Source organism: Pituophis catenifer, unplaced genomic scaffold (assembly GCF_029215685.1).
Source record: "Pituophis catenifer annectens isolate HBS135680 unplaced genomic scaffold, rPitCat1.0.hap2 SCAF_17, whole genome shotgun sequence".
Classification (NCBI taxonomy): Eukaryota; Metazoa; Chordata; class Lepidosauria; order Squamata; family Colubridae; genus Pituophis; species Pituophis catenifer.
The window spans coordinates 11,255,751-11,282,914 of NW_027256897.1; the positions used below are offsets into that span (position 1 = coordinate 11,255,751).

General features: G+C 44.3%; 1 protein-coding gene across 1 annotated transcript in view; it reads left to right on the top strand.

The window, feature by feature from the left end:
- The window catches only part of GPSM1 (G protein signaling modulator 1), a 137,729-nt gene that overhangs the window by 92,159 nt on the left and 18,406 nt on the right, over positions 1 to 27,164 (top strand). The window contains exon 11 of the mRNA XM_070955529.1: positions 318 to 485. Coding sequence (XP_070811630.1) covers positions 318 to 485 — 168 coding nt within the window. The remainder of the gene's footprint in view (positions 1 to 317; positions 486 to 27,164) is intronic.

Genomic DNA, 27,164 nt, shown 5'->3' on the forward strand with positions numbered 1-27,164 from the left:
GATCCGGGAGGTGACGAGAGCATGGGTGACTGTGCATAGGGCATCACGGTCCAGGTAGGGGCGCAACTGGCACACCGGACGAATCTGGGCAAATGCGACAATTGCCAGCAAAATCCCACCCATCGGAGTGTCTGCCTGTTTTTTGCTGGCAAGCAAGGAACAAGATATATCTTTGCAGTGTCTGACCAGAGTCCTGACACAAATCCCACAGCAGTGTCACAAAACACAAATATGTAAAGGAGAAGTGAGGCCTTCCTGGAGAAACCTCTCCTCTGGGGAAAATTGTCCATAAATTTCTTTTTTTATATTTTTTCCAGGATCAGAATGGAGAGACCCTTCACTTAGGAGACCTTGGAATAACTGGGAAAGATTCCTTGCCTTCCTCTGCTAGCTCCCATAAATATCGGCAAAACCCCTCGTTGTTGGAGGGTTACGGTGAATCTCCTCTGGAAGCCAGTGACGTCCAAGTCCAGTTATCCCAGCTGGTAAGAAGGAAAGTGGCCAAATGTTTTCCTCGTGACAATCAGTGCTTTATTTTCAGGGGTTCTTCTGATTGCCTACATACCAGTGTTTCTCCAAAAATAAGACCAGGTCTTATATTAATTTTTGCTCCAAAAGACGCATTAGGGCTTATTTAGAATATAATTTTAGAATAGAATAGAGCTGGAATACACACACACCAGTGGTGGGTTCCTCCCGGTTTGGCCCGGTTTGGCCAAGCCGGTAGCGGTGACGATATGACGTCATCGAACCGGTTCTGCCCCCCCGTGCCCACGTCCCCACGCCCCTCCCCACCCCCGTGTTATTCGTACCTTTTATTTGTCCCCATCCCCAATCTATTGCTGCCTCCTGGGTCCCGGCTAGAAGGAAAAAAACTGTTTAAACTCTTGCCGTGGAGCTTCAAAGGGCCGCCCTACAGCTGATCAGTGTTAAAAGGCAGTGTGGTGGTAGACCGGTGCCTCCAAAAACAAATGAGTAGATTGGTACCTGCAAAAACAAATGAGTAGACCAGTGCCTGCAAAAATACATGAGTAGACCAGTGCCTGCAAAAATAAATGGGTAGACCAGTGCCTCCAAAAGCAAATGAGTAGACCGGTACAGCTCTGCAAGTAGTTAAAAGCCTGGTAGACCAGTACCTCTGCTAAATCCTAAAGAATTGTCACATGACCATCAAGCCACACCCACAAAATAAGCCACGCCCACAGAACCGCTACTAAAAAATTTTAGAACCCACCCCTGTGTCACACACATATATATCAGTGGTGAAATCTGAACCAGCTTGTTACCGGTTTGCTGGCCGCGCATGCACAGTTCACACCAAATGCATGCTGCGCGCGCATGCACATTATGCACCAAAAGGAGGCTTGGGAAGGTAAGTAGAACAGTGAAGGAGAGTAATCAGCTGTGGCACATGATCTTGGGAACTTTTTAAAAAACTTTTTAAAGGCATAATTTACTACTGGTTCGGGCGAATAGGTAGTTAAAAAATGCTTTAAAAAAGTAAAAAAAAAAAGGTTCCGATGATCACAGCTGTGCTGCGCGATCGTCAAAAGTTTTTAAAAGCATTTTTTAACTACGTATTCACCCGAACCGGTAGTAAAAAAAAATGCTTTAAAAAAGTACAAAAAAAAGGTTCTGACGATCAGCTGAGCGATGCGCGACCGATCTGTTTTTTTACATTTTTTTACTACTGGTTTGGATGAACCGGATCGAACCGGTAGCATTTCACCCTGATATATATGTGTATATACACACCCACACAACCATACAGAGTATGTCACAGAAGTGAGTACACCCCCTCACATTTTGTAAATATTTAAATATATCTTTTCATGTGACAACACTGAAGAAATGACACTTGGCTACAATGTAAAGTAGTGAGTACACAGCTTGTATAACAGTGTAAATGTGCTGCCCCCCTCATAATAACACAATGCTTAGACATTCATATCTAAACTGCTGGCAACAAAAGTGAGTACACACCCCTAAGTGATAATGTCCAAATGGGGCCCAAGTTGCCGTTTTCCCTCCCTGGTGTCATGTGACACGTTAGTGGTACAAGGTCTCAGGTGTGAAGGGGGAGCAGGTGTGTTAAATTTGGTGTTATCGCTCTCAATCTCTCACACTGGTCACTGGAAATTCAACATGCGCTTCATGGCAATGAACTCTCTTGAGGAGCTGAAAAAACAAATTGTTGCTCTACAGAAAGATGGCCTAGGCCAGTGATGGCTCAGGGAGCTCAGGGGGGGACGCGGATGTGTGTGCCCACACCCATAATTCAATTCAACACTCCGTTCCCCCCACTTTTGGCACAGTGAGCCCAGTAGGCCTGTTTTTTCGCCCTCCCCAGGCTCCAGAGGCTTTCTAGGAACCTGGGGAGGGCGAAAACAGCCTTCCCCACCCACTCCCGGAGGCCTTCTGGAGGCCGGAAACAGCCTGTTTCCTGACTTCCGGTGGGCTCGGAAGGTCTGAAAATTAGATGGCCGGCGCGCACATTCGCGCTGGAGCTAAACTAGGGCAATGCTCACGTACCCAGAGATATGGCCTAGGCCCATGATGGCGAGCCTATGGCACGCATGCCACAGGTGGCACGCAAGCTGTCGCCCCAGCTCAGCTTCACTGTGTATGCGCGGGTGCCTCCCGCCAGCCAGCTGATTTCCGGGTCTTTGCCGCACATGTGTGTGTGTGGGAACACATGTGGGAGATGTGTGCACATACGCGGGGGGGGGGGGTAGGGGGTGCAGTGCGCCCCCCCCGTGGCCTGTTTGTGGTCTCAGGTGGCTGCAGGGAGGCCTGCTAGGCCCAAAACGGGGTGCAGGGGGCGGTCGCAGGCACAGGGGAAGCGCAGGGGGTCGCGCACGCCTGCGTGGGGAGTGTAGGGGGTTGCACGTACATGCGCAGGAGGTTGGGGCACTCAGGGGGGCATCGCGCACACAATGCATTATCAGTGCCGGCACATGTGTGTGAATGCTGTCGTGCGGACACACACGCTTTCAACATGCAAGGACAAAAAGGTTAGCTATTACTGGCCTAGGCTATAAGGAGATCGCCAAGACCCTGAAACTGAGCTGCAGCACGGTGGCCAAGACCATACAGCGGTTTAAGAGGACAGGTTCCACTCAGAACAGGCCTCGCCATGGTTGACCCAAGAAGTTGAGGGCCCGTGTTCAGCGTCATATCCAGAGGTTGGCTTTGGGAAATAGACATATGAGTGCTGCTAGCATTGCTGCAGAGGTTGAAGGGGTGCCATGGGGGTTAGCCTGTCAGTGCTCAGACCAGGGGTGAAATGCTCCCGGTTCGGACCGGGTCACCCGATCCAGTAGTGATGTAGGTGGGTGGTTCGGAGAACCGGTAGCAAAAATCCCTGTGCCCCCCGCCCCCCATGCCCAGCTGAGCCGCGCGATCATCAGAGGCTTTTTTTTAAAAAACTTTTAAAATCATTTTTTCTACAACCTCTTCAGCCGAAAAAATGCTTTTAAAAGTAAAAAAAAAAAAGCCTCTGATGATCGCACGGCTCAGCTGGGATTGTCAGAGGCTTTTAAAAGCATTTTTTCTACAACCAAGAGGTTGTAGAAAACATGCTTTTAAAAGCCTCTGACGATCCCAGCTGAGTTGCCTGATCGTCAGAGGCTTTTAAGAGCATTTTTTTCTGCAACCTCTTAAGATTGTAGAAAAAATGCTTTTAAAAGTAAAAAAAAAAAGTTGGCCACGCCCACTCAGTTACATTACCCCCACCACTAAGCCACGCCGACAGAACCGGTAGTAACAAATCTTAAATTTTACCCCTGGCTCAGACCATATGCATCAAATTGGCAAAAGGGCATTTTATAGAACAAAAAGTTCAAAAGTTTTTCTTTCCAGGTTTCGGAGCACCCCCAAAAAGCAGAAAGCCTTTTCAAACTGCTTCCTTGCATTTCAAAAGTCATTTTCAAGTGAAGAGCTTATTCCCCCCCCCTTTTTTAATCTTTATTTAGAAATACAGTTCCTTCAGTATTTTTCTTGGTTGTAGGCTAAAACATGTTTGCACTAATTAAAACTTGTACGGGGGAATTAACACAGTGCTTAAACGACGCGAAGCTTTTAAGAAGCGGTGTGTAGATCTCAACAGATGAGTTCTATCTTTGGCATTGAGCGAAAGGCGTTTTCATTTCAGCCCAGGATTAGAAAGCCTCAAAAACGAGCAGCGGCTGAATAAAGAACACAGAATGAAGACAAAAAGGCACGGAGAGCGGTACATAAAACTGGGTGAACAGACTATTTCCATATGCATGGGAAAGAGAGATAAATTCTGCAAGCCAGAAAATGCAAAGTTGCCCTAATCACCAAAATTCACCTTTTCTGAGTCTTTTGATTCTTAGCATGCAGAAAGTATAGATGTATAATTCCTAATGCGGTTACGTTGATGCTAACCTGATTGTTGGCCAATGTCTCCAAGGCAAGGCCATTTATAGGTACTGGATGGACGGGGACAGCCAGATGCATGTTGGCTGATGAATTCCAGACCTGTACAGCTTCATCTGTTTGGATTCTGAGCCATTTTTTATGTCCTGTTAGCACTAAACTGCCATTAAGATCGGGAGCCTTGCTTTGCAAGGAGAAAAATAACATAATAAAACCTTGTAGGAAGTAAAATGGCCAGGTCTATTTTTTCTTTTTCTTTTTGGAGCTTACAGGGTCTGCTGTGCATCTGAGACACTGAGAATGACAACAATTTTCTTCATTAATTAAACCCAGTGGACGCCATGATTCTCCTTGGGTTAAATAATTGTCCGGATCTCCTGCCCTAGTCACTGTAAAATAAAGATTTAGTCCCACCAGGTCCAGCAAAGGAAGAAAGAGCGAGCAAGGAAGGAAGCCCATATCCTGAGTGGAAAGCATAAATAGCTACAGTATGAGGGGTCCTTGGTGCTCTCTGAGCTGGGGATTGTTTCTTTGCAGATGTTTCATTATGTTTCATTAGCGCGCAAATGATGTTACCTAATTTTGGTAGTGAAACATTTGCAGGGAAACAACCAAGCTAGGAGAGCACCAAGGATTTCAACCAGTGGTGGTTTGCTCCCGGTTCACACCGGTTCGCTAGAACCAGTAGTAAAAATTTGTACTAGTTCAGAGAACCAGTAATAACATTGGCTGGCCACGCCCCTGAACCGGTCCCCGATCCAGTCGCGGCTCACTATCCCGCCCACCTCATCAGAGGCTGTTTTGTTACTTTTAAAAGCATTTTTTCTATAACCTCTTTGGCTGAAAAAATGCTTTTAAAATAAAAAAAAAAGCCTCTGATGATCATGCGGCTCAGCTGGGATCGTCAGAGGCTTTTAAAAGCATTTTTTTCCTGCAAAAAAATAGGGGGAAAATGCCTTTAAAAGCCTCTGGCAATCCCAGCTGAGTTGCCTGATCTTCAGAGGCTTCTAAAAGCATTTTTTTCCTGCAACCTCTTAAGATTGTAGAAAAAATGTTTTTAAAGGTTTTTTTTAAAAAAGTTGGCCACACCCACCCAGTCACATTACCCACCACCATCAAGCCACGCCCACAAAATAAGCCATGCCCACAGAACCGGGAGTAAAAAATTTTTGAACCCACCCCTAATTTCAACCCTGAGCTACAATTATTTTGAAAATAGAATAGAATAGAATAGAATAGAATAGAATAGAATAGAATAGAATAGAATAGAATAGAATAGAATAAGCTGGAAGGGACCTTGGAGATCTTCTAGTCCAGCCCCTACTCAAGCAGGAGAACCTATACTATTTCAGATAAGTGTCTAGACTCTTCTTAAACACATCCAGGGATGAAGCGCCCACGATTTCTGGTGGCAAGATGTTCCACTGGTTAATTGTCCTCCCTGTTAGGAAGTTTCTCCTTAATTCCAGGTTGCTTCTCTCTTTGGTTAGTTTCCAACCCTTGTTTCTTGTCCTGCCCTCTGGTGCTTTAGAGAATAAATTGAACCCCTCCTCTTCTTTGTGGCAGCCCCTCAAATACTGGAATATTGCTATCGTGTCACCCCTAATTCTTCTTTTCTTTAGACTAGTCAAACCCAAATCCTGCAACCATTCTTCTTATGTTTTACTCTCCAGTACTCTCTCTTGATCATGTTAGTTGCTCTTCTCTGAACTTTTTCCAAAGTCTCAACATCTTTTTCGTAGTGTGGTGACCAAAGTTGATCAGTAGCTCTGCTTCATCTCTTAAAAGAGATGACCAAAAAGTGAGATTCTAACCATCTTAAATATTTACTGTTCCACGAATTGCTGCACAACCCTCATTCCTTTCCAAAGGGGCCTTTTCAAGAGGCAAGAGGACTTTCCAGAAAGAAAGTCCAGTTGACTCTTAAAAAAAAGCATCTTTGAGACAACTATGACCTGGTTGACTGAGAATCTCCATAGTCCTCATCCTTTTCGTTTCAATAAGGAAGGGAAACATTTAGACAGGTATTTGGAAGAATCTCTTGATGGCACAAGGACTTTAGGCTGGAAACTTTCTTCGATAATGGTGATAACCCATGGAACCAATGCTTCTGCCTCTCCATTTCGCTGTGTCCAGACAATTCAAGAGATTGTCTGGTCTGCTTGGACTAGAACAGGGGTCGGCAACCTTATACACTCAAAGAGCCACAAACTGGAAGCCCCCCATTCAATTCTGGAGCCAAACGAAAGTCCGGTCCCCACACCATAGAGCTGTGTTTCTCAACTTTGGAAGCTTGAAAATGGGTGGACTTCAATTCCCAGAATCCCCGCATCCCCAGCATGATAGGGGATGCTGGGATTTGTATGCCCTATGGACTAGGGCAGTGTTTCTCAACCTTGGTGGCTTGAAGATGGGTGGACTTCAACTCCCAGCAGCGCTGGCTGGGGGATTCTGGGAGTTGAAGTCCACCCATCTTCAAGCTACCAAGGTTGAGAAACACTGCCATAGAGTCTCCTCCTAGCTTGGCATCCTTTTTTCTCTGCCGACCAGAAGTCCGGTTCCCACACCATAGAGTCTCCTCCTAGCTTGGCATCCTTTTTCCTCTGCCGACCAGAAGTCCGGTTCCCCCACCATAGAGTCTCCTCCTAGCGTGGCATTCTTTTTCCTCTACCTGTCCTAACCGAAAGCCCTATCAATTGTAGAGCCAACCAGCGACAGGGAGCCGCAGCAGAGGGATGAAAGAGCCATATGCGGCTCCAGAGCTGCGGGTTGCTGACTCCTGGACTAGAAGATCAATGTTTTTCAAAGGGGAATTCCGGGAGTTGAAATCCATCCATTTTAAGGTTACAAAGTTCGAAAAACACTGGGTTACAATGGTATCTTCCCTGTCTGTGATTCTATGATTCATTGTATGCTGGATTTTTAGGAAATCTGTAAGCTATTTTGAACAGAAAACTGCCAGGTAGCATCTTTGGCTCAAGTTAATTGGCGGGTAAACGTAACATACATAAATATAAGCTCACTTGCTTATGTTTAATTCCTGGGTTTGCAAAATGCATGTTATAAAACGTATTTTTTTCCATTCACCTATTTTAGGGTGGATGGTAAAAACAGTATCTTTGCTTTTAGCAAAACGAGAAAGGGTGGAAAAGAAAGAAAGAGAGATGTCACTTCAAGAGGCAACGAGGAGAAAAAAATTACAATTTTATCTTAGAATTTCTGAAGATAACCCACAGGTCCCTTTTAGAGGTTTTTCTAACATGATACAGTTTATTCAATTTTGCAATTATTTATACCAGTATGTACTGTAGCTAAATCTTTTTATAGCTTAGACATTAGTTGTGATATTTTAAGGGGTTTTTTTTTTGCTTTACATTTTCAACACTTACATCATGCCTATTAATTTTAGCAGTTTAAAACCATAAGCTGCAAAATCTAAGCCTCCAGAGAAGCTGAAAACGAGTTAGGTAAGATGAAACTAGCCAAAACAAGAGAGAGAGAAAAAATCTGCAGAAACTTAATAACGTGACCTGAAAAAACTCTTTAAAACCATCTCAAACCAACCCTTGAACATACAGAAAATAGAGCTTTGAAAGAAAGTTCTATGAACATGTCCAGAAAATGATTCCGTCAATCAAGGATCATTTCTGAGGAGTTATTTTTCCTGGGAATCAACCAACGTGGAGAAGGACCTCTCAAGCTAATCCATCCAGTTTTGGTCGCCACGATGTAAAAAAGATGTTGAGACTCTGGAAAGAGTGCAGAGAAGAGCAACCAAGATGATGAGGGGACTGGAGGCTAAAACATATGAAGAACGGTTGCAGGAATTGGGTATGTCTAGTTTTGTTCTGCCCCACCTCCGGATTCCCAAGGATTGTGACACACACCAACGGTCCTTATCAAAGTTATAACATACCAAGAATAAACAAAATCTGGCAAAGGTTGGCCAACCAGCCCAGAAGACAAGATACAATAAGACACTCACTCTTCAAAAATGCTCTTTAATAATTACACGTTACTTCCAGCAAGAAATTACTAACTGCATGCGACTTAAATAGGCTAAAGGAATGGCCAATTATCCTCAAGCCCTACTCTCGAGGAGACCTCCTCCTCCTGAGTAGCCACTCCTGCCTTTTGGCAGCCCTGCGTGCTCGAGCATTGAGGAGAGGCTCCTCCACTTCGCTCTCTCCACTTGAAGGAGCCTCTGGATTCTCTGAAGGCCCAGGCTGAGTCTCTGCCTCTGGCACCACATCCTCTTCAGCCTCCTCGCTGTCCGACGCGAGCGCCGGCTGCGCAGGCTACTGGTGCGACCCCACACCAGCCTCCTCGTCGTCGGGATCAGCCACAATCCGCGCAGGCCGCTGGCAGGCCACAACAAGTATGAAGGTTAAAGGGAATGTGGTGGCTCAGTGGAAAAGATACTGAGCTTGTCATCGAAAGGTCGGCAGTTCAGCGGTTCGAATCCCTAGTAAGTAACGGGGTGAGCTCCCGTTACTTGTCTCAGCTTCTGCCAATCTAGCAGTTCGAAAGCACGTAAAAAAAATGCAAGTAGAAAAATAGGGACCACCTTGATGGGAAGGTAACAGCATTCCGTGCACCTTTGGTGTTGAATCATGCCAGCCACATAACAATGGAGACGTCTTTGGACAGCGCTGGCTCTTCGGCTTTGAAACAGAGATGAGCCCCGCCCCCTAGAGTTGGGAACAACTAGCACATGTGTGCAAGGGGAACCTTTACCTTTACCTAGTTTGATGAGAAGAAGGACTAGGGGAGACATGATAGCAGTGTTCCAATATCTCAGGGGCTGCCCCAAAGAAGAGGGAGTCAAGCTATTCTCCAAAGCCCCTGAAGGCAGGACAAGAAGCAATGGATGGAAACTAATCAAGGAGAGAGGCAACTTAGAACTAAGGAGAAATTTCCTGACAGTGAGAACAATTAATCAGTGGAACAGCTTGCCACCAGAAATTGTAAATGCTCCAACACTGGAAGTTTTTAAGAAGAGATTGGACAACCATTTGTCTGAAGTGGTGTAGGGTTTCCTGCCTAAGCAGGAGGTTGGACTAGAAGACCTCCAAGGTCCCTTCTAACTCTGTTATTCTATGTTCTAATGCACAGTTCCTAGTTGGAAATTGTTCATCGGAGAACATTGGCAGTTTGTGACTTCTAACTCCAGAACTCCATCGTGTAAAGCGCCATGCTGACAGTCATACTTACTGGATGTCTTTGGCAGTACAATAGTGTAAAGACAGAGCGGGCAAAACAAATTACAGCTAGTCCTTGACTTACGTCCACAACTGAAAACAGAATTTCTCTCCCTAAGCTATGAGATCATTGAGTCATTTTAGGAACTTTTTTCTGCTGTGGTCAGTAAGCAAATGTGCCTATTTCCCTCACTGACTTTGCTTGGATGCTGCAACCATCCTGCCAAGTGCTTGAATTTTGATCACAGTCATAAGTGCAAGGTCTGGTCCTAATTTTTTTCAGCTTTATCGAAAGTTCAAACTTTGGTTCAATGAATGGCCGTAGGTTGAATGAAGAATTGCTTTCCGATTCAAAGCCGAAGAGCCAGCGCTGTCCAAAGACGTCTCCGTGGTCATGTGGCCGGCACGACTCAACGCCAAAGGCGCACGGAACGCTGTTCCCTTCCCACCAAAGATGGTCCCTATTTTCCTACTTGCATTTTTTACCTGCTTTCGAACTGCTAGGTTGGCAGAAGCTGGGACAAGTCACGGGAGCTCACCCCGTTATGCGGCACTAGGGATTCGAACCGCTGAACTGCCGACCTTCCGATCGACAAGCTCAGCGTCTTAGAAACTGAGCCACCGCGTCCCTGTCTCTAGACTCTTCTTAAAACCTCCAGTGATGGAGCATCCACGATTTCTGGAGTCAAGCTGTTCCACTGGTTAATGGTTAATTAACTGGTTAATTCCAGGTTGCTTCTTTCTTTGATTATCTTCCAACCATTGTTTCTTGTTCTGCTTCTCTGGTGCTTTGAAGAATAATTTGACCCCCTCCTTCTTTGTGGCAGCGTCTTAAATACTGGAATTCTGCTATCATGTCACCCCTAGTTCTTCTTTTCTTTAGATTAGCCAGACCCAAATCCTGCAATGGGTGTCTCTTAATTGCAATGGGACTCTGAGAGGTGTTCTTGCAACACGCTTGGAGCGTGTCAGCTGAGGTGGTTGTGAGAGTCATGGAACCTCCATGGTTAGAGAGAGTACATCTTTGAAACAGTGGGGGTCCACCATTGTGTCCTGCCATTCTGTTGGAGAAGGAGAGAGGCTGGCATTTTTTGGATGCTTTCACTTTTCTTGTACGCTTGGGGATTAGGTTCCAAGGCCGTCGTGTCCTGAGAGTGACCTGCTATCTGCTTAGCACCTCAGAGTTCTCAAAATATCATCTCGGCATCACATTGGCTGCCGGTGAACTGATCAGGTGAATTGGGATTGGGAAACAGAAGGAATTGCTTTATGCTTTGTACGGGATCCTCAGATTCCACCTGACTTTGCTGCAACCCCTTTCTCTCAGTTAAAATTCTTTTGATTCTATAGCAATAGTAATAGCACTTAAACTTATATACCGCTTTACAGTGCTTTACAGCCCTCTCTAAGCTGTTTACAGAGTCAGCCTCTTGCCCCCAACAATTTGGGTCTTTATTTTACCCACCTTGGAAGGATGGAAGGCTGAGTCAACCTTGAGCCTGGTGAGATTTGAACTGCCAAATTGCAGGCAGTCAGCAGAAGTCACCTGGTAAAAGGTAAAAGCCTCAATTTGCTGGCCCACTGGTGCCAAGTCTAATCTTAATTAGATTTGGCCCATCAAAAGACTCACAGAAGAACTCTAGTCTGTTTCTTGTTTTGTTTTATGGATAAACCAAGATTCTTGATTTCCTCAAGCAAAAACCTTAAAGCCCAGAAAAGGAGTCATTTCAGATTCTGGCTTGTAGAAGAACAATCTAAATTTGGAATATTCTGAATTTCCATACAGAACTAACAAACCACATATTGTTTTCCTGATTTGTAATCCTATTTTGACAAAAAGGAGTCCAGCAAGAAACCCACTTGGATGACCCAGTGATCAAGTCTTTCGCATCTTGGCTATAAACCAGGGGTGAAATCCAAATTTTTTTACTACCAGTTCTGTGGGCGTGGCTTGGTGGCAGAGGTGGGTTTCAGCAGGTTGTGACCAGTTGTGGAGAACCGGTAGCGGAAATTTTGAGTAGTTTGGAGAAACGGTAGTAAAAATTCTGACTGGCCACGCCCCCATCTATTCTCTGCCTCCCAGGTCCCAGCTGATCGGGAGGAAATGGGGATTTTGCAGTAACCTTCCCCTGGATTGGGGAGGGAATGGAGATTTTACAGTATCCTTCCCCTGCCACACCTACTAAGCCACACCACGGCCACCAAGCCACACCCACAGAACCAGTAGTAAAAAAATTTGAAACCCACCATTGCTTGGTGGGCGTGGCTTGGTGGGCGTGGCAGAGGAAGGATACTGCAAAATCTCCATTCCCACCCAACTCCAGGGGAAGGATACTGCAAAATCTCCATTCCCACCCCACTCTAGGGCCAGCCAGAGGTGGTATTTGTCGATTCTCCGAACTGCTCAAAATTTCCGCTACCGGTTCTCCAGAACCTGTCAGAACCTGCTGGATTTCACCCCTGCTATAAACCTGTAAATGGATATATATGATCTTTTCCTTAGTTATTCTTACAAGACATTCTTTCCTTGCTGTAAAACCATCAAAATGCTTTTCCTGGCTCTCCAAAACGGATGCTCTTAAAAAGGCAACTTGCTGGAACAGAGAATAATAAATCCAAGTGGCCCACAGTCTATAAATCCCCCAATATTTTATTGTTGCCAAGAGTCTGGAAATTCTCATTTGTCGTAGAGGTGTTTTGGAGGCCACTGGTGTGCATTTTGCGTGTCATTTCTAATATTTCCTCACTCACCTGCTTTTAAAAATTACATTGGTGCAGTCAGATTATTATTATTATTATTTTGCTCAAAAGTCTAAAAACGGCATTCCACTCGATATTTTTCAGCACCTCCTCCTTTGCAAATATTTGAAGCATGCTTTCTGGCAATCTTGGAACATGTGTCTTGTGGTCTATGCTAGGATGAGAAATCAAGATTATTCTTAATTTTAATTCCTTCAACAGAAATAGATACTGAGGACAGTATCCTCCTTCTGACAAGCACTTGCTGGGCCAAATCTTTGTCAAAGTTTCCAAAACAAGAAATACACCCATCACCATGCAAACTGAGGAAAGGTGATCAGCAAAATGGTTGCAAGGATTTGTACCTTGCTCCAGATTGCTTGAGATGTGAAGGACCTGTGGCTAGGAATCATGCAAAGTTTCAGAAATGAGTCACCCCGTTCCTAAGGCACCGTCTCGTTTCTCATTTTTTTTCATCTTCCCATCTTTCCTAGTATCTTCCCCTATTGGTCTCTTATGATTTATCAATTGTTATTTCTAACTTCTGATTAATGATTGTAAGTATGACTTATGGCCTATGGCCTATTACTTGCTGTTTATATGTACACTGTGAGCTTATGCAGCAGAGACAAATTCCTTTTGTGTCCAATCACACTTGGCCAATAAAGAATATATTTTGTTTTCTTCTCTTCTCTTCTCTTCTCTTCTCTTCTCTTCTCTTCTCTTCTCTTCTCTTCTCTTCTCTTCTCTTCTCTTCTCTTCTCTTCTCTTCTCTTCTCTTCTCTCCTTATCCCTATCCCTATCCCTATCCCTATCCCTATCCCTATCCCTATCCCTACCTTCTGTTCTCTTCTAAATCTCTTCTCTTCTAAATTCTCTTCTCTTCTCTCCCTCTCCCTCTATTCTGTTCTCTTCTAAATATCTTCTCTTCTAAATTCTCTTCTCTTCTTCTTTTCTCCCTCTCTCTAAATTCTCTTCTCTCCGTCTCCCTCTATTCTGTTCTCTTCTAAATCTCTTATGAATTCTCTTCTCTTCTTTTCTCCCTCTCTCTAAATTCTCTTCTCTTGTCTCCCTCTCCCTCTATTCTGTTCTCTTCTAAATCTCTTCCTCTTTTCTCCCTCTCCTCTCCCTCTCTCTATATTCTCTTCTAAATTCTCTCCTCCTCTCCCTCTCCCTCTCCCTCTATTCTGTTCTCTTCTAAATTCTCTTCTAAATTCTTCTTCTCTTCCCCTTTTCTCCCTCTGCCTCTCTCTAACTTCTCTTCTCTTCTCTCCGTCTCCCTCTATTCTGTTCTCTTCTAAATCTCTTCTGAATTCTCTTCTCTTCCTCTTTTCTTCCTCTCCTCTCCCTCTCCCTCTCTCTATATTATCTTCTAAATTCTCTTCTCCTCTCCTCTCCCTTTCTCCCTCTCCCTCTATTCTCTTCTCTTCTAACTTCTCTTCCCTTCCCTTCTCCATTCCTATCGCCCCAAAGAGTGACATCCCATAAGTGAGGGCACTGAGTCTTTCAAGGCACCCAGCTCTTGTTAACAGAATTGCTAAGTAATCCTCATCTTATGGCCCTTCTTTACTGACCGTATGAAGTCAGGATCGAGCTGAGAAATATGACTTAAAAGCTGTACTTACTGTGACAATATCCCCAATCGTGTCCTCAAAATTCAGCCCTTGGCAAAAAAAAAAAAAAAATGATTGGCAGTTCCTTCCATTTCTGAGTGGAACAGGGACATCATTGTCGCTAAGATGTTGATCCAGGTTGGTTCCCCTTCCGCCAGAGAAACTTTCTTTGAGATTTTTGGCCCGGCCTTCCTCACAGGGTTGGTGTTGCAGAGAAAAACCAGAAGGAGGCCTTTTGCTTCTGGATGAAAAGTTATATCCAATCAAACCAATTGTCAGGTTTCAATGTCATCTCAAATAAATTGCCCTCCCAAACAATTAATCTTTGCTGAAATATTCCATTTATTTGAGTAAGCCAAGCCATTACGTTAAACCTGATATCACTTATGGAGGAATCGCAAAATAGCAAAACTAGGTCAACTAAACAGCTATCGGCTGCATCTACAGGTTCTTAACATGGCTGCCGTTCACCTTGATTGATGAAGGTTTTTCTGTCACTGAACCTGTTTTGAACCTGCAAGCTATTGGGCTTAATTTGTTATGCAAAGCCAGGGAATTGGCTTAATTAAGAAACCAGGTTATTGGGTGCTCTGGGAACGTAGCCTATTTTGCTACAGGGTTTTAAACCATAGGGTGACCCAGTCTGGGTTTTCTTTCCCACCTGGACAGCATTTATGTCCTGATCCCCCAACACTAAAATTGTAAAGTTTGCAAGGGTTGGGTTGAATGCATGCTTTGCTTTAGTCTCTCTCTCTCCCTCTCTCTCTTTCTCTTTCTCTCTCTCTCTCTCTCTCTCTCATTCCCTTTCTCTCTCCCTCTCCCTCTCTCTCATTCTCTTTTCTCTCTCTTTCTCTCTCATTCCCTTTCTCATTTTTTCTCTCTCTTTCTCTCTCTTTTTCTTTCTCTTTCTCTCCCTCTCATTGGCTCTCTCTTTTTCTCTTTTCTCTCTCTCTCATTCTCTCTCTCATTCTCTTTCTCTCTCTCTCTCATTCTTTTTTCTCTCTCTCTCATTCCCTCATTTTTTTCTCTCTCTCTCATCCTCTTTCTCTTTCATTCCCTCATTTTTTTTTCTCTTTTTCTCTTTCTCTCTCTCTCTCTCTCTCATTTGCTCTCTTTCTCATTTTTTCATTCTCTTTTTCTCTTTCTCTCTCATTCCCTTTCCCTCTCCCTCTCATTCTTTTTTCTTTCTCTTTCTCTCATTCTCTCTCTCTCGTTCCCTCTCTCTCCCTCTCCCTCTCTCATTCTTTTTTCTTTCTCTCTCTCTCTCATTCCCTCATTTTTTCTCTCTTTCTTTTCTCTCTCTCTCATTCTCTCATTCTTTTTCTCTCATTCCCTCATTTTTTTCTCTTTCTCTCTCTCTCATTCTCTTTTTCGTTCTCTTTCTCTCCCTCTCTCATTCGCTCTCTTTCTCTCTCTCATTCCCTTTCCCTCTCTCATTCTCTCTTTCTCTCATTCCCTCATTTTTTCTCTTTCTCTCTTTCTCTCATTCCCTCTCATTTTTTCTCTTTCTCTCATTCTCTTTCTCTTTCTCATTCTTTCTCTCTCTTTCTCTCTTTCTCTCTCTTTTTCTTTCTCTTTTTCTCTTTTTCTTTCTCTTTCCCTCATTTTTTTCTCTCTCTTTCTTTCTCTCTCTTTCTCTCTCTCTTTCACTCTTCCTCTTTCTCATTCCCTCTCTCTTGACTGTGTGAAGTTACGTCACTGAAAATGACTTCCCCATGGCTTTGTGGCCAACATTCGTATTCTGGGAAACCAGCGCTTAATTAACGAGGGTTCAAGCATCCCAGGGTCATGGATCCCCATTTGCAACCTTTCCAGATGGCTTCCAATGAGTAAAATCAATAGAGGAAGCTGGCTTCACTTAACAACGATGTGATTCCCTTAATGATTGAACTCATATTGTAAAATGGAGTGTGATTCACTTCATATGGGTAGTTCTCAACATACGATCACAATGGAGCCCAAAACTGTTAAGTGAGACCAGGGGTGGGTTTTACTGGTTCGCAGCAGGTTCGCGCGTGCGCCTTGCTTCTGCACATGCGCAGATTGCCAATGACGACGTCCGGGGCAGTGGGTGGGGCTTCCTGCTGGTTTTACTACCGGTTCTTGCGAACTGGTCCAAACCGGGGGCAACCCACCACTGAATGAGACCTTTGTTAAGTGAGTTTTGGCCCATTTTTCGACCTTTCTTGTCACAGTTGTTCAGTGAATCAGTGCCGTCGATAAGTTGTTAAGTGAATCCGGCTTCCTTTAATTGTCAGAAGGTCACATGACACCCCCCACCCTGGACACTGCAACGGTCATAAGTATGAACCAGTTGCCGAGCGTCCAAATTCTGATCCCGTGAGCGCACGATACGAAGATCGCAAGTGTGAAACACGGTCATCAGGCACAAGTTTCAGTGCCGTTGTAACTCAATGAACTGTTGTAAGTCAAGGACTTCCTGTCACTGCCTTGCTTAGCCAGGGAAATCCCAATTGTGGTCACAAGTCAAGGACCACCCGGTAACTGATACAGGCTTGCCCGTTTTGCAGAGCGATAGACCAAAGTCACGTGTTGTTTTTCCAGTGATGGGTTCCCCCCGGTTCGGCCCGGTTCCACCGAGCCGGTAGCAGTGACGATATGACATCACGGAACCAGTTCTCCCCCCCGACCCCCTCCCCTCCCCACCCCCTCCTGCATTATTCTTACCTTTTATTTATAATTTATTGCTGCCTCCCAGCTGAGTCCCAGCTATCAGCTAGAGGGGAAAAAATTGTATAAACTCTTGCTTCAAAGGGCCGCCCTACAGCTGATCAGTGTTAAAAGAAAACAAGTGAGTAGACCGGTGCCTGCAAAAATAAATGGGTAGACCAGTGCTTGCAAAAATACATGAGTAGACCGGTGCCTGCAAAAATAAGTGGGTAGACTGGTACAGCTCTGCAAGCAGTTAAAAGTCTGGTAGACCAGTACCTCTGCTAAATCCTAAAGAATTGTCACATGATCATCAAGCCACGCCCATAAAATAAGCCACGCCCACAGAACTGGTAGTAAAAAAATTTAGAACCCACCCCTGTGTTTTTCCTCCAAATGCAATCTAGGCTTTGCAACGTGACCCCTTAACCAGGGGTGGGGGTGGGTGGGTGGGTGGGAAGCTACGTGCCACCTGAATTCCCCTGTCCTCCCCACTGCAGAACATAACCTGCCCTGGAGATTCCCTCCCCAGCCTTTCATTTTCTTTTAACTTTAGATTTCTTCTCTCACCTTCTCGACCCAATGGGCCGGCGTAGGATTATAAGCGTGGGAGGACTAAATTTAGAGACCTGGTCTCGTTCCACTGAGTCTTCCTTGCTGATATAATAGTCTCTCGGGTCATTTGAAAAACATTTAATTCCTGCTGCCGTTTAAAGTCGCCGGGACTTACTTGACAAGGTGATTCTTTGTCAAAGAAAGAATGGACGTGACGGATCTCTCCTCCTGGGGGGGGGAGGTGGAGTGAAATGCGGACAGTTTTTAACAGATTAACAGAGTTGGAAGGGACCTTGTAGGTCATCTAGTCCAACCCGCCTCCCAAGCAGACCCAACACCATTTTTGACAGAGGGCAGTCCAGTCTCTTCTTGAACGTCTCCAGTGATGAAGCTCCCACAATTTCCGAAGGCCACTTCTGTTCTATAGGTGGATTGCTATCACTGTCAGAAAATTTCTCCTTATTTCCAGGTTGAATCTCTCTTTGATCAGTGTCCATCCATTGTTCCTTGTCTGGCCTTCAGGCTACCTAAAGCACCTTCTCAAAATACAGAGGGGACCCAAGAAGGCAATATGAAAATAGAAAAGTAGAGTAGAGTAGAGTAGAGTAGAGTAGAGTAGAGTAGAGTGTAGTGTAGTGTAGTGTAGTGTAGTGTAGTGTAGTGTAGTGCAGTGCAGTGTAGAGTAGAGTGTAGAGTAGAGTAGAGTAGAGTAGAGTAGAGTAGAGTAGAGTAGAGTAGAGTAGTTGGAAGGGACCTTAGAGGTCTTCTAGTCCAACTCCCTGCTTAGGCAGGAAACCCTATACCACTTCAGATAAATGGTTATCCAGTCTCTTCTTGGAAGCTTCCAGGGATGAAGCTCCCACAACTTCTGAAGGCAACTTCTGTTCCATGGGTTTATTGTTCTCACTGTCAGGAAATTTCTCCTTATTTCCAGGTTGAATCTCTCCTTGGTCAGTTTCCATCCATTATTCCTTGTCTGGCCTTTGGAAAATAGCTTGACCCCCTTCCTCCTCTCTGTAGCAGCCCCTCAAATATTGGAAGATGCTCTCCTGTCTCCCCTGGTCCTTCTCTTCACTAGACTAGCCAGGCCCAATTCCTGCAACCGTTCATTGTATGTTTGAGCCTCCATTCCCCTAATCCTCTTGGTTGCTCTTCTCTGCACTCTTTCTAGAGTCTCAACCTCTTTTTTATAGTGTGGTGACCAAAACTGGATGCAGTACTCTAGGTGTAGTCTTACTAAGGTTTTATAGAGTGGTATTAGTACCTCCCTTGATCTTGACTGTATCCCTCTGTTAATGCAATTTAGGATTGCATTGGCTTTTTCGGCTGCTGCAGCACACTCTTGGCTCATATTTAACTGGTTGTCCACCAAGACTCCAAGATCCCTCTCAAGATCACTGCTCTTAAACCAAGTTTCTTCTTCATTTGCATCTGTGAGACCGGCTATCAAAGGGGCTGCTTGTGACTGCCCAGTGAGTTTCTGTTATGGTACATCCTCACTGGCAACACTGGAGGGGGTGGTGGTGAAATTCCATTAATAAAATTTTAAAATAATCATTTTACTAATAATTGTGTTATTATTATAAAAGCCTAATTTTGTTTGGCATCTCTCAAAGCTCAGCCAAGAAGAAAAGAAGGATTTAGGGTGCAGGAAAGGGGAGTGAATTTGGATCCTGTCTTGCCAAGCAACACCTCTTCTCCCTCTTCCCTCCCGGCCCCCTCTCAATTGGTCACTATTTTTAATTCTTCTTCCCCAGGTAATCAAGTCTAATTTAAAACAAAAAAAATTACCTCTCTGCCTTTGATGAAGGTCCTTGGCCTCTTAAGCACTAAAGCCTCAGTAGGATTGGACGATGTTCCTGAGCGATCTAGCCTTACCCTGTTTAATTGGGAAAGTGATTCAAGAATATTTACCCGAGATGGTCAAAAGACGGCTATGTATTTTGCTGGTGTCCAGGAGTTATGTGCAAATAAATGCCGTAGCAAACACGGAGTTTTGTAGGACGATCTCCTGAGATTTTCATAGAAATTCTGAATTTGGTCTTTTCATGCCAAGGAAATTCATCCATCACCTGAAGCCTGAACCACTGGGCTTAATGACACATGAACCAAGAGAAGAGAGGAGAGGAGAGGAGAGGAGAGGAGAGGAGAGGAGAGGAGAGGAGAGGAGAGGAGAGGAGAGGAGGGGAAGGGAAGGGAAGGGAAGGGACTTTGGAGGTCTTCTAGTCCAGCCCCCTGCTCAAGCAGGAGAACTTATATTATATTAGATAAGTGACTGTCTAATCTCTTCTTAAAAAACTCCAGTGATGGAGCGCCCATGATTTCTGGTGGCAAGCTGTTCCACTGGTTAATTGTCCTCATTGTTAGGAAGTTCCTCCTTAATTCGAGGTTGCTTCTCTCTTTGATTTAGTTTCCAACCATTATTTCTTGTCCTGCCCTCTGGTTCTTTGGAAAATAATTTGACCTCCCCCCCACCTCTTCTTTATTTTATTTATTTTATTTTATTTTTGATTTATATGCCGCCCTTCTCCGGAGACTCAGGGCGGCTTACAATGCGTTAAGCATTTGTGGCAGCCTCTGAAATTTTGAGGGTTACAGGTAGTTCTCAACTTACAACAGTTCATTTAATGACCGTTTGAAGTTAAAACATCACTGAAAAAAGTGACTTATGACTGTTTTTTCACACTTACAACCATTGCCGCGTTCCCATAGTCACGTGATTAAAATTCAGGCACTCGGCAACTGAGTCATATTTATGACGGACGCAATATCCCAGAGACACGCGACCTTCTGGAAAACAATGTCAACGGGGAAGCTAGGTTCACTTAACAACCAGGTTACTAACCGCAGTGATTCCCTTAACAACTGTGGCAAGAGAAGTCGTAAAATGGGTCAAAACTCACTTAACGAATGTCTCACTTAGCGACATAAATTTGGGGTTCAGTTGTGGTCATAAGTCAAGGACTCCCTATATTTCTTTGAGCATTGCTTGTTATGCATAACACACGAATTGAGGATGGCGTGTCTCGAGTGTACCCAGTCAAAGTTGGTTTGTCGATATATGGTTTGTGACAAGGTGCTGTATATCCAAGCAGTTATTCAGCAGACCACGATTCAAACAAACCCTGGCTTCCTGCAGTGAGTGAACCTGGGCTCTGCCCTAGCTCTTCCCTACCCAATGAAGATCAAGGGAGGTACTACTACCACTCTATAAAGCAGTGTTTCTCAACCTTGGCCGCTGGACGATGTGTGGACTTCAACTCCCAGAATTCCCCAGCCAGCAGAGTTCTGCTGGCTGGGGAATTCTGGGAGTTGAACTCCACACATCGTCCAGCGGCCAAGGTTGAGAAACACTGCTATAAAGCCTTAGTAAGACCACATCTGGAATCCTGCATCCAGTTTTGGTCACCACACTATAAAAAAAGAGGTTGAGACTCTAGAAAGAGTGCAGAGAAGAGCAACCAGGATGATGAGGGGCCTGGAAGCTAAAACATACGATGAACGCAGTGGTGAAATCCAAATTTTTTTACTACTGGTTCTATGGGCAGGGTAGGGCGTGGCTTGGTGGGCGTGGCTTGGTGGGCGTGGCAGGGGAAGGATACTGCAAAATCCCCATTCCCACCCCACTCCTGGAGGAATGATATTGCAAAATCCCCATTCCCACCCCACTTCTGGAGGAAGGATATTGCAAAATCTCTTTTTTTTAAAATAATTTTTATTAATATATTCTATATACCAATACACCGATAAAATATACAATCCTGCCACCATGGTATAATGTGATTACATTGTCCATAAATATAAAGTCATTCCTTTATACATACATATTTGCCATCATATATATACATCATCATATATCTATTCTATCCCAGCTTTTCTGGACCCAATCGTACCATAATTTCCAACTGTTATAAAATTCTGAATCTTTTTTTACCATTGATCAATCTAGTTAATCTATCTGATTCCGCACACTTATTAATTTTATATATTATTTTCAAATCCATCGTTAACTAGTGATTTTTCCACCCCTGCGCATACGCTAATCTTGCTGCAGTAATAATGTGAATCAACAAGAACCATATATCTAATTTAACATTCAAAGGTTTTGCCCCCAATAGGAAAATCTCAGGCCTTAATTCCAAATTAATCTGTGTAATTTCCAAAATCCATTGCCGTATTTTTTCCCAATATTTAACCGCCTTCAGGCAGTTATTGCAAAATCTCCATTCCCACCCCACTCTGGGGCCAGCCAGAGATGGTATTTGCCGGTTCTCCGAACTACTCAAACTTTCTGCTACCGGTTCTCCAGAACCTGTCAGAACCTGCTGGATTTCACCCATGGATGAACGGTTGCAGGACCTGGGCCTGGCTAGTCTAGTGAAGAGAAGGACCAGGGGAGACAGGATAGCATCTTCCAATATTTGAGGGGCTGCCCCAGAGATGAGGGGCTCAAGCTATTTTCCAAAGCCCCTGAAGGCCAGACAAGGAATAATGGATGGAAACAGACCAAGTAGAGATTCAACCTGGATATAAGGAGAATTTCTGACAGTGAGAACCATCAACTCAATGGAACAGAAGTTGCCTTCAGAAGTTGTGGGAGCTTCATCACTGGAGGCTTTCAAGAAGAGACTGGGCTGACAATCTGTCAGAAATGGTGTAGGGTCTCCTATTTGGGTTTGATGGGGTTGGACTAGATGACCTCCAAGGTCCCTTCCAACTGTGTGTAACCTGTGTGTGCAGTCTAGCTCTGCTCAATGTTGGGCTTGAATTGGCAAAGACGTTGCCCCTGAAGAAAACCTCATTTTGAAGGCCGGCGTTCTTCTCTTTTGGCCTCCTGAAAGGAAGCCAAAGATCCTTCAGCAGTGGGTGTGAAATTGAAGGCTTCCCTCGGCCTAATTGAAGGAATTGCCGTTTTTCACATTCCAGGAAAATAGCTGAGCCAGGGAGGGAAGGCTCCACCCTTCTTGCATTTTTTTCCTTCTTCTTTTCTTTCCTTCTTCATTGACTGCGGTACCATCTGCTATGCCTGGCACTACGAGCGTAGGTGGCAGGGCCCTCTTTAAACTGCCCACCTCATCATGCCAGGGTCAAGATCTCTGGCTGGTTGAAGGAGAACATGGCTCCCTTGCCATGGCATCTGTGCCCGTTTTCCTTGGCTTAAAAAAGCCTCTGCAGCTGAGCCAAATCTTGGAAATGAGTCCCGTCCAAATTGAGAGCAGCCTCTTCGCTCCGGTGACGGTTTTTTGTCTTGTGAGAAGGACACAAACTGTAACTCTGCCATCTTGGGATGGGCAGCTGTATAAAATGGATGAGTAAATACGTATAAAATAACACAGCGCCAAGAGCTTCCTCTGTTGCCTTAGCAGAGGGATTGACTCAGGATCCTTATTTATTTATTTATTTATTTATTTATTTATTTATTTATTTATTTATTTATTTAAATTTGATTTATATGCCGCCCTTCTCCGGAGACTCAGGGCGGCTTACAATGCGCTAAGCAATAGCCTTCATTCTTTTGTATATTTATACAAAGTCAGCTTATTGCCCCCACAAACTGGGTCCTCAATTTACCTACCTTAGAAAGGATGGAAGGCTGAGTCAACCTTGAGCCTGGCGAGATTCGAACCTGCAGTAATTGCAGGCAGCTGGTCTTAATAACAGGGTGCTTTAGACCACTCTACTACCAAGGCTCTTAAACCAAATTTATTGGTTCGATTTATATGCCACCCTTCTCTAGAGACTCAGGGCGGCTTACAATGTGTTAAGCAATAGCCTTCATACTTTTGTATATACCTGCTTAGTAGGGCTTTTGGCCCCCCCTTCCTAAGCGGTATTCATTTTTTATACAGTCAGTTTATTGCCCCCACAATCCGGGTCCTCATTTTACCTACCTCGGAAGGATGGAAGGCTGAGCAAACCTTGAGCCTGGTGAGATTTGAACTTGCAGTAATTGCAGGCAGCTAAGTGCTACTTTAACAGTACTTTAGTCTGCTGCGCCACCAAGGCTCTTGTTAATTCCACTCTATAAAGCCTTAGGAAGGCCATACTTGGAATCCTGAGTCCAGTTTTGGTCACCACACTATAAAAAAGAGGTCGAGACTCTAGAAAGAGTGCAGAGAAGAGCAACCAGGATGATGAGGGGACTGGAGGCTCAAACATACGATGAACGGTTGCAGGAACTGGGCCTGGCTGGTCTAGGGAAGAGAAGGACCAGGGGAGACAGGATAGTCATCTTCCAATATTTGAGGGGCTGCCACAGAGAGAAGGAAGGGGGTCAAGCTATTTTCCAAAGCACCCGAAGGCCAGACAAAGAACAATGGATGGAAACTGAACAAGGAGAGATTCAACCTGGAAATAAGGAGAAATTTCCTGACAGTGAGAACAATCAACCCATGGAACAGAAGTTGCCTTCGGAAGTTGTGGGAGCTTCATCACTGGAGGCCTTCAAGAAGAGACCAGACTGCCATCTGTCAGAAATGGTGTAGGGTCTCCTGCTTGGGTGTGTGGGTTGGACTAGATGACCTCCAAGGTCCCTCCCAACTCTGTTCTTCTGTATTCTATTCTGTATTCCTGCTAGATATTTGGTGGGTGGGTTGCTACTGCGTTTCGATTGGGTGGTCTTTTTTTGGCCACAAAGAACTGGATGGGATATCCTACAGCCTGCTTCCTCACAGGGAGGGAATCAAAAAAAAAAAATCACGATGATAACCACAGCTGTCCTCGTCCTGAAACTGTTTTCCATTGTCACCCCTAATGCAGAAAAAGTACTTTTCAGAATTTTAAATCTTGTTTTCCTTTGGAGGGGAACTTTCTACGGGGGGGGGGGGGGGAACCGTTGAGTATCAGGCGGTCTCTGTACTCTGCTGCTTCTCCCAGAAGTAAGACAATGGGGCCTCCCAGGATATTGTCAGACCACAGTTCCCAGCATCCCCAGCATGATAGGGGATGCTGGGATTTGTAGTTCAGCTATGGACTAGGGCAGTGTTTCTCAACCTTGATAGCTTGAAGATGGGTGGACTTCAACTCCCAGAATCCCCCAGCTGGGGGATTCTGGGAGTTGAAGTCCACCCATCTTCAAGCTTCCAAGGTTGAGAAACACTGGACTAGGGAGTGATGAAAGATTTCTGCTGAAGGAATTAAGAGAATGACAGAATAAGAAAATTGGAAGGGACCTTGGAGATCTTCTAGTCCAACCCCCTGCCGAAGCAGCAGACCCTACACTATTTACACAAATTGCTGTCCAATCTCTTCTTGAAAAGAGCCTTGGTAGTACAGTGGTCTAAGGCACCCTGTTATTAAGCTGGTTATTAAGACCAGCTGCCTGCAATTACTGCAGGTTCGAATCTCTCCAAGGCTCAAGGTTGACTCAGCCTTCCATCCTTTCTAAGGTAGGTCAATTGAGGACCCAGATTGTGGGGGCAATAAGCTGACTTTGTATAAATATACAAAAGGATGAAGGCTATTGCTGAGCACATTGTAAGCCGCCCTGATATAAATCGATATAAATCAAGCCAATAAATGTGGGGGCTCCATCCCCTATGGAATGAGCTGCCCCCGGACATAAGGAGGATCCCCGATCTCCGTATCTTCCATCGTGCGCTAAAGACTTTATTGTTTCAGCAAGCCAGCCTGACCGAATGAATTAACTTAAGTGGGTTTTAATGGTTTTAAAGGGGTTTTAGCTAGGGGTTTTAAATACCAGCCAATGCTTTAAATTATTTTAAATTGTTTTTAATTTTTGTGCTGGTATCATTTTATTATAGCTGTACATCGCCCTGAGTCCTTCGGGAGAAGGACGGTATAGAAATGTAATAAATAATAATAATAATAATAATAATAATAATAATAATAATAATAATAATAATAATAATATGAGCCTTGGTAGTACAGTGGTCTAAAGCACCCTGTTATTAACATCAGCTGCCTGCAATTACTGCAAGTTCAAATCTCCCCAGGCTCAAGGTTGACTCAGCCTTCCATCCTTTCTAAGGTAGGTCAATTGAGGACCCAGTTTGTGGGGGCAATAAGCTGACTTTGTATAAATATACAAATGGATGAAGGCTATTGCTTAACGCATTGTAAGCCGTCCTGAGTCTCCGGAGAAGGGCGGCATATAAATCAAATTAAAAAAAAAATTAAAAAAATTAATTAAATAAATAAATAAATAAATAAATAATCTTCCACCCAGTTACTTGTTGTCCAAAAATAGAATACAATTAGGGAAGGGACCTTGGAGGTCTTCTAGTCCAATCCCTTGCTTGAATGGCTGGCCAGTCTCTTCTTGAAAACCTCCAGTGATGGAGCCCCCACAACTTCTAGTGGCAAGCCGTTCCGTGGATCAAATCATCCTCACCATCCAGAAATCCTCTTTTCATCTGGGATCTTCCTAAGGAAGCCGGAGTTGTCCTCCTCCACACACACCCCACACCCCCACAAAAAAGGGGGGCAGGATTTAGAGAGCTCTTGGCTCTCCCTTCTGAGCAGCCCCTCTCCCCTTCCCTCCACCCCCCCCAAACTCCAGAGCAAGCAGAGCGGCGTCCCCGGCACATTACTCCGGCTCGCCGGGGCGGGGCTGCTCCCGGCTGCTCGGAGCGGAGGAAGAGGGGACGGAGGAGGATGAGCCGGGCCGGGTGAGTAAGCCGGCTGGGGCTTCGGGAAGCGCCGAGCGAGAAGGAGCAGCTCCGCAGCTGGAAGCCGGCGGCTGCAGCGGGGTTCCTGCACGGGGTTGCTTTTGCAAGCGGGCGCCCGCGGGCGGGTGGGGGACGTCGCCAGAACGGGCAAGTCGGAGCAAAGTTTGCGTGTTTTGTGTTAGCCCCGCTTTCTTCAACCGCGGAGGGGGTGCTTTCCATCAACAAGCAGTAACATGGAACTGAAATAAGGTCGAGATTTTTTTTACAAGGCAAGAATGGTAGAAAGATGTGAAATGTAACATATAAAAATGGATAATGATTGGATAGATTCAGGAGGTGGGAGTGAATGTTGTAAATAAAAATTAACTTAAATCTTAAAATACTTGAAATGAAATAGATTTTTTTACAAGACAAGAATGGTAGAAATATGTGAAATGTAACATATAGGATGGATGATGATTGGATAGATTCAGGAGGTGGGAGTGAATGTTGTAAATAAAAGTTAGCTTAAATCTTAAAATACTTGAAATGAAATAGATTTTTTACAAGACAAGAATGGTAGAAATATGTGAAATATAACATATAGGATGGATGATGATTGGATAGATTCAGGAGGTGGGAGTGAATGTTGTAAATAAAAGTTAGCTTAAATCTTAAAATACTTGAAATAAGGTAGAGATTTTTTTACAAGACAAGAATGGTAGAAATATGTGAAATGTAACATATAGGATGGATGATGATTGGATAGATTCAGGAGGTGGAAGTGAATGTTCTAAATAAAAGTTAGCTTAAATCTTAAAATACTTGAAATGAAATAAGGTAGAGATTTTTTTTACAAGGTAAGAATGGTAGAAATATGTGAAATATAACATATAAGAATGGATGAGTATTGGATAGATTCAGGAGGTGGGAGTGAATGTTGTAAATAAAAGTTAGCTTAAATCTTAAAATACTTGAAATGAAATAAAGTAGAGATTTTTTTTACAAGACAAGAATGGTAGAAATATGTGAAATATAACATAGAATGGATGAGTATTGGATAGATTCAGGAGGTGGGGATGAATGTTCTAAATAAAAATTAGCTTAAATCTTAAAATACTTGATAGTACAGTGGTCTAAGCACCCTGTTATTAACACAGCTGCCTGCAATTAATGCTGGTTCGAATCTCTCCAAGGCTCAAGGTTGACTCAGCCTTCCATCCTTTCTAAGGTAGGTCAATTGAGGACCCAGTTTGTGGGGGCAATAAGCTGACTTTGTATAAATATACAAAAGGATGAAGGCTATTGCTTAGCGCATTGTAAGCCGCCCTGAGTCTCCGGAGAAGGGCGGCATATAAATCAAATTAAAAAAAAAA